Here is an 8,565-nt window from a genome sequence, read left to right on the forward strand (position 1 = left end):
GACTAAAACACACGCATATACAGTACACACACACACACACACACACACACACACACACACACACACACACCACAGCTGACAGTACTGTACCCTCTCAGAGAGAGTGAGGGCCTGTTAATCCTGGGTAGTAAATACTTGTGAGGCATGCTGGGCCAGCTCAGTGATGACATACAAACATTCATTTTGACAAACAGCAAGGGTGTTTTAGCCTCTTTGATCTTATCTATAGTGTCTGCACTCCAGTATATCAGATTTAGTGTTTTGTGGTAGAAATGTAATGTGTGTTCCTGGGGTCCAAGACAACATGGCATTACATCACAACAGAACACAAGTAATAAAAATAAATAGTAATCAATAAAATAATAATAATAATAATAATAATAATAATAATAATAATAATAATAATAATAATAATAATAATAATAATAATAATAATAATAATAAAACAAGATACATAAATAAGAAATAGTAATAATAATAGTAATAGTAATATAACAATACAACTACACTGAAAATAGTACACACCACAGCTACACAAAGACGACAATACATCTTCCCAGAAACACCCTTGGTCTAGACTAGACTAAAACAGTAATAATGACAACCTGCAAATCAAAATGATCCATGTACGATCAAACCTCAAAATAAGTCCTGTACTCATAAATAAGATCTTAATATCTGTTTAAAACCTACTTTTCCTTTGATTGAACTTATCATAAGATAAAATAAGATAATCCTGTACTCTTTTACTAACATTAAGCCAATTAAGACAATTATGCATATCTATTGTATCAGACCTGTAGAAGCAGCCCAGAACAAATCTGGCAGCCTTGTTTTTAGCTATCTGTAGTTTTCTGAGAAGACCTTTAGAAGCCGATGACCAGACCACTGAGCAATAATCCAAATGACATAAAACTAAAGAACAGACAATTTTACACAATAACGCTGGAGAAAGGAATTATGCACATTTTCTAGTAGTCCCTATGCCCGACCCATTAGCCCATTGCCAAGCCCCGCCCCCTTAGCTCACTCCATAGACTGTATATAAAGATGGAAAACATGACAGTTCACCTACAGTGAAGCTTTTCAATCTGGATCGCCCACTGTCTAGCTGCAGTATAGGTCATGAAGCCCGTCCCTCCACATCCACGTTAAAATAAATGAATCCCAAATGGGTTCTGTCACTGAGGGTAGTTCTCACCCCCTGATGTCTATTTATGTGTTTGTTTTTATTATAAGTTTGGTTTTAATTAGTTATTCAGTTCCACAAAAGGGGGATTTTCAGCCATGATTGACAGCTGTGACAGCCAAATGCATTCAGTGGGGCTACTCACGATTGGTCAGACGGGTGTTTTGACTCCCCCACTGTGGATATCACTACTGCGCAGAATCTTGCTTTCAATGACATCACCATCGCAAGATGGCAATGCCTGTATCCGGGATATTTTGACCTCACTTCAGCATAGCGGGAGTTAAGTGGGGGCGTGTCGTCCATTTTATAGTCCATAGCCCACTCAGACAAACAATCGGTGCGCTGCCTAAGCTAACAATGTCAGCTGTCAGTATCAAAGAATTATCCAAAGATGCTATACAGAACTATTAGAGTCAGAAGCTACTTATTTCACACAGAAGCCATCAAAAGGGTCTTCACTATGCCGTGGTGGTAGCGTTAGCCAGCCTTTGCTTTCTTTGTAATGTTACAGTTAGCGTTACTGGTTTTCATTTGGGTGGGCTTTAACTACAACCTTGTGTTGCAATTAACACTGATGTCCAATTGTCAAAGAACAAAAATACTAGGACTGAATTAAACAGATGACATGATGAGCTAACGTTATGAAGCTGAAGTTGGCAATAACGTTACCCAGTAAAGTTTGATGCAAAATGATGTTTTACACAATGTTGCCGACATAATGTATATATACTTGTGACTTTACAGCAACAGTGTGTTGCCCTACCTTTGAACAAATGTGGACATCCTTGTTTTTTTTTTTTTTTTCTAGACATACCACACAGCTTAATCCAAGGGAGACACTTTGCGCTGTTTCTGTGAGGTTAATGCAGCGTTCCAATCAGCTCGGAAGTCGGACTTGAAAAAGTGCACTGAAACGGCCAATGAAGTCGGAGCTCCGACTCGGAAAGTCAGAGAAAAAAATCTAGCCCGACTTCACCAAGATTTGCTCATCTGATGTCACACAACAATGGCAGCATCCACTGAAAAGCCACAGCAATGCTACAGTAGTGTTTGTAAGCTACATATATAGTAGTATATAGATATATATAGTACTAGTAGAAGGCAATTTGTTTGAGAATACAAATACAACGTAAAATTATATATATATATATATATATGCGTTTTACCTTATATGTTGTTTCATCTCATCTTCTTCATTTAAATATGCCAGAAGGCTGACATTATCACTGTTTAATTTTCTCTGGAACACTTTGAAGTCAGCTCGGAAAGATCCCACTTCTGAGTTGACTGGAACACAGCATTAGGGTACAGAATAAAATACACTCCATTCTCTAACCTCCCAGAATACCTCGTATTAGTGTTGCATGTACCCCATGCACATTGTTTGACCATTTTTAGGTTACAACAGCAGAAATTTCAATAAAAGCGCAGAAAAATCAGTATCTATGAGCAGGATGTTTGAGTGCATTGTGTAGCTGCACGAAATGTGAATGGCTTAAGGCATTTGAGGGCGGGGCTTAGTGCAAGGGGTAAATTGCTGTCCCCCTGCTCAAAGGCGAAGGAGGGCTAACCACTGCACTACCCACCAACGATTACAATCCCACTATATAGCATACAATATTCTGAAATGGGCTATTCTACATAATGAGAATTTATGAGCACTTCAACATTTACTTTTACTTGTATCTGAGTATTTATACATTGAGGTATTACTACTTTTACTGAAGTAACAGCTCTAAGTACTTTTTCCTCCACTGGATCTGAGCCATAGTACTTTTCTTGACTCACCAGGACAACAGAAGTTGAGTAGAAGTTGAATAACTGTCTCATATATTTTGCAGGTGGGACAGCTCCCCTGGCAGCAACGGTGGACTACAGTTACCATCTTCCTCAGATAGGATGTTTCTGTGGGCAGGAAGTAAAGCAACAGATGGAAGAAGTGACCACAGGTATTAAATACTGCCCTGCTCACTTTGTTTCAGTGTACATGCAAAAATATGTCAGAACTAGAAGAATCAATCAAATTTACATATATAAATATCATATACATAAATGGAATAAGTATAAATCATAAAATTGTGATAGTGAGACACTACATTTAAGTTTATGTTTAAAAGTATCGATATTTCCAGCTCCTCTCAGATCCTCCATCAGGCTGTTCCAGGGTTTGGTAGCATAATAGCTAATCAACAAATCACCAAAAAATAAATTTAAAAAACAACATTTTCTAGGGAAAGTAACTTGCTGGAAATTACACCTTAATATGTCTAAGAGTGCAGTGAGCCGACCCAGGACTGAGGGCAGCCGAAAGGTGTTGTCAGGGAACCATAACGTTCACCTCCAGGTTTCCTCATGTCAACACCATTAGTTCTTTCAGCACTGCTAAATATTTTCAATATTCTAAATGTAAAGTAGATTTTATTTATTCATTTTATTTTGATTATCATAGCCTGGGACATGTCAATGATTAGCAGCAACATTGAGTGAGACAGTGCATCCAGTGGAAATAGCCTGTATTTTGACTGGTTGCACATCAAATAATGTAGTTATTTTCTTTCCACTGATGATCAAATGCTTCAGCATTATTTAGTGATTGGAACGTCTCTGTTTTTTTTCCAGATCCATTTACCAGAAGATCCGTGAATATGAAGTCCTGGACAAGAGGAAGACGGTGACCGCTCTGAGGGCAGGGGAGGACAGAGCCATACTACTGGGCCTCAGCATGGTCTTCTTCTCTGTCATGATGTACTTTGTCCTGGGAATCACCATACTGCGCTCCTATTCCGACCGGTAAAGCAAAAAGTCACCTACAGACTGATTCAATTTGGCAAACAGAAATCCGTGTTTTTTGTGTAACTTCATTGTAATATTTTAAGCCCAAACCACTGAGTGTGTTTATATCATGCATAGGAATTAACTGCTCTTTCTCTGCAGTGTGTGGACAGACGAGGCTAACTGCACGATCGTGAACTCCACCATCGTGTGGGACGTGAACTGTTCATACAGCTGTGGAGCAGAATGCTGGAGGAGTTCCCGGTACCCCTGTCTTCAGGTCTATGTGAGCCTCAACTCTTCAGGAAAAGTGGTACGGCTTTTTCACAATGAAGAGACACCAGACAGCAACCCTGAGGTACACCACAATTCATAGAATGTTTACATGATGTTAGAAAAAGTGCAATTATTGTTAGTCCGAATAAACCAACTTTAAAAATACATGTAAACATGTTAGTCTGACTGAAATCATACTAAGTTGAATTTCTTGAAGTCTGACTGACACACCTAGATAATGTAATTGGTAATTGAGCTTGTTATATTCTAAATATAGCGTTGACTACACTGATATTGCAACCCAGTCCTGACAGTGAATGACCGATGTACCTACCTGTGACCTAACACTTGGAAAACCACATGACCAGGCAGCTGTACACAAAGAAAACATCTTTTTCTCTTTTACTATTCTTTCTTGCAGTGCTTCTACACCCCAAAGTGCCGTAAGGACTACACAGCCACGCATGTGATAGTTCAGAACATTTCGGAGCGTCTCAGGTCTAAACACACAGTTCAGTGTTTTGTGGACCCTACAGACAGAATGGACGCTGCCATCCTGACACAGCTCTATGGCCCAGTTGCCGTCTTCCACTCTCTGTTCTGGCCAACCTGCACCTTGATTGGAGGAACCATCATCATTGCCATGGTGAAGCTGACTCAGTACTTGTCCATCATGTGCGAGAGACTAAGCCGCATTAAAAGGTGAAAGGTACGGCTGTAAACTGAAAGCAAGTTCCCTTTTAAATGAACGTGGGGACAACTGAAGCTGCTACATGGGGCCAAGACTGAAGGTCAAAGAGGAAGGAAAGCAGAGATGTGGTCTGTCTGACACAGCTGGAATTCTGGGTATAATTCACGCATCAGTGAGAATCTAAAAGGAGCTAGAAGCAAATATGTTTGGAACAGAATTGAACCCAAAATTTAAATATATGCTTATTCTGGATTACGCCTTGATGCTTTCTGACCTGCTGGTGTTTGCAGCTCAGTAACAATTTTTAAAAATGAATATTTCCACTGTTTTTGTTGGCCAATCAGTAATTTGAAATGAAAATGGGTCATACAAGTGTAATATTCTGCATTCTTCCATACCTTACAAGCTGTTTAACATAAAATGAAAAGATTGATATCATTCTAGAAATGATAATCAGTTTACATGCACAGTTAAGTGGATCTGCGTTTATAGTTTGATTAGGTCATTCAGTTAGACTACTGTCCTTGTCCCAGTATACAAGCACCAGGAAAGAATCAATTTATTGACAGAAATATGTCCAACTCACCACGGTAGGTAGTGATATGTCCCCTTTCAGCTAGTTGCTGTTGGACTTTCTGCCGGTTGACCTGTTACGTCTCATACCATACAAGTTAGAAAGCGGCAAACAGGTTGCATGTCAAACGGTGAAAACATGGATAACTTTTCAGGTCTATAAATTACACTTTACTTGGTTCCATAATCTTGTTTTGTTTTCTCTTTTTTTCTGGTTTTCTTCTACAAATTTATGCTGTTTGACTTTTGGGTCAAAGCCCAATGCAGGGACTATGGAGCATGCTCAAAATGCCAAGGCCAGTTCAGGTCCAACTGAGGCATCTACATGAAATAGTAAATAGACGTCAGACTGCATTATCTAGGTGTGTTAGTCCGTCTTGGACAAATCTGACTTAGTCATATTTCAGTCGGACTAACATGTTAATGTATATCTTAAAAGTCCAGTTTTTGACTAACACAATTATTCCACTTTTTCTTACATCATGTCAACATACCAGGTGGTTTCTTCTTAACCAACTCTATGCAAGAAAGCAAATGAGGTGTGTTTTCCAAAATGTAAAACTCTGTCTTTTTACTATTCTTAGTCAAACCTTTATAACTATGGCTTAGCACCAAAAAGTGCATTTTGGGCTTTCTGGGTCCTCGTGTTACAAAGGCTACTGATACTGCACTTGTCTCAGGATGAAAGGATTGTTGTTTATGTAAAGATTTATCAACCACGTGGTCAAAGTGTGTATACTGGATGCAGAAAGTGTGAAAAAAAGAAAAAAAGAGACTGATTAGCTGCATTATTCCACTTTACGCTCACTTAACACAGTATATTGTCCTTCCCTGATGCCTAAAATGGCAATCTCGAAGCTTTAAGTCCTTGCTGATTTTTTGACACCTGTATTTGCTGTTGGTAACAGCAAATGTGGTTTAACACCATAGGGCACAGAGTTCTAGGGAAGCAAAATCAACTATTGCTGTTTTTCATATGGAATTCAGACAATAATTGGGATTTTTCCATAATTCTGTGAGCAACTGTAATCTAATTTAATGCTGCACACGGCATGTTTCTGCAGACAGCAGGGCAGAGTGAAAGTTAGAAGTGTGTAGTCTGTGGCCTGCAGCTCTTCATCTAACTGCTCACAGTGGCTGCTTCTGACTGTTTTATTACTCCATGCAACATTTTAAACTGATCTACTGTCAATAAATGCTGAAAATGACCACAGTAGCAATGACAGTGCTAATCTCACTGACAAATACATTGCATTTCCTGTAAGTGTTTCATAACAAAATTAAACTAATGTTCTATGTAATTTATTTGTTTGAGTGGGGACAATGTACATTTATCCACATTTAAACAAATTTAAATGCAGCCAAGTTACCTGGGAGACTAGTTTTAATCAGTAGTCCCTTGTCTGATCCTAAAATAATAATTCTAAAAATACAATACCACCTACATGCTTTTAATGTGAAGTTGCAGCAGTACAAAATGTTCATTTGCATAAGCAATGACTTAATGCAGATTTTTTTCTGCAAATGTCACCCCCAACATCCAGTTCTTAAAACTGCAAAAATATAAATAAATAATGCAGTACTTTCATCAGTGAGCCACAGGCTCAATCACCTTTGTGTTAACTTATTTTGTGGACTTACTCACACATTTTATCAATGTTTAATTTATATTTATATACAAACATGTCTTCTTATATGAATGATTGCCCTATCAATAAACACAATGTGCCGATTACCTCTTGATAATGATGCCCGACCCTTCAATAGTCATTATTGTATTTATCTTCAATGATGTTACAGTTTGGATTATGTAAAATTATCATGTGAAAATATTTTTATATGAAATGAGCAAAATCCTTTCCTTTAAAAAAAGCAAAATTGAAATAAGCAAAACGGCTGCCATCTGGCGGCCCACCCTGCTTAAGAGGGTGCAGGCGGTAAAAGTCACTGATGAGGTCCTCATCCAGCAACTCTTTTGCTTAAGCAAAGGCACGTGAAACACAGGGTGAATGTTCATGAAAGCAGGAAGCTTCAACCAGACAGAAATTGTGAAATATAAGGACAGGAGAAGGGGTTAAATCAGACACTGTATATAAAGATTGAAGATGTATATAAAGATTTTTATGTACAGTTTATGGTAAAAATAGGGAGACTCCTGCATGAATTGAGTATTGGCAGGTATGGATGTGTTGAACATTCTTGTAATGAAGTGAACAACTTTATAGGATACCCACCTTAAATAAAATTATGGAGAGAATAGTCTATGAGCAATTTCAGACATATTTCTCTAAAAATGATTTGAATACAGTGTACCAGCATGCATATAAAAAGGGGCACTCTACAACTACAGCTTTAACTCAGATAACTGATGGCTAAATGAAAGAAATTGATAACAAAAAACTAATTGGCACTGTATTGTTGGACTTGAGTGTGGCATTCGACATACTTGATCATAAGTTATTAGGCCTATTGATAAGTATAAATTGTACTGATAAGTTGAGTTGTTATGGCTTTAAAACACCTGCTGTTGAATGGATTAAAAGCTATTTCACCAAAAGGGAATATACTGGACATTTCAATGGTAGATTTTCTGAGGTAAGAGCAATAGGTGTAAAGTGCCACAAGGAAGTTGTTTAGGGCCACTTTTGTTTTCAATTTTCACAAATGATTTACCTTTAATTTTGGATCATGCCACCATTGCAATGTATGAAGATGATTCTACAGTATATACATCTGCACAAACAAATCGAATAATGAATTACAGTTCATTGAAGAATGCTTTAGGGTCAATAAATTGGTTATTAATATTCATAACCTATTACTAAATAACTTAACTTAAATACGTAATAAAGAGTACAGACTGTCTGTCAGTTAAATGCTGGCTATAATTCCATTCCATGTGATAACCATAACATTATATTTTTATTAAGGACCATCAATTTGAGATCATTGTCCCTTTCTTTGTCACACACACACACACACACACACACTCATAAAAGCATATAAATATGATAAGAGGAGGCACAAACAGGAAGAGCTATGAAAGTGAAAATAAAAAGTC

The 8,565-nt window shown here is 37.7% G+C and overlaps 1 protein-coding gene across 1 annotated transcript in view; it reads left to right on the top strand.

The window, feature by feature from the left end:
* s100p (S100 calcium binding protein P) overlaps nt 1-6,712 on the top strand; it is a 32,695-nt gene extending 25,983 nt beyond the window's left edge. Inside the window, exons 2-5 of the mRNA XM_042484193.2 lie at nt 3,034-3,141; nt 3,812-3,982; nt 4,127-4,322; nt 4,662-6,712. Of these exons, the coding sequence (XP_042340127.2) occupies nt 3,092-3,141; nt 3,812-3,982; nt 4,127-4,322; nt 4,662-4,946 (702 nt within the window). The 5' untranslated portion in view covers nt 3,034-3,091 and the 3' untranslated portion in view covers nt 4,947-6,712. The remainder of the gene's footprint in view (nt 1-3,033; nt 3,142-3,811; nt 3,983-4,126; nt 4,323-4,661) is intronic.
* The last annotated feature ends 1,853 nt before the right edge of the window (nt 6,713-8,565 follow it).

This window comes from Plectropomus leopardus, chromosome 5 (assembly GCF_026936395.1).
Source record: "Plectropomus leopardus strain MGB_pleo_1.0 chromosome 5, ASM2693639v1, whole genome shotgun sequence".
NCBI lineage: Eukaryota > Metazoa > Chordata > Actinopteri > Perciformes > Serranidae > Plectropomus > Plectropomus leopardus.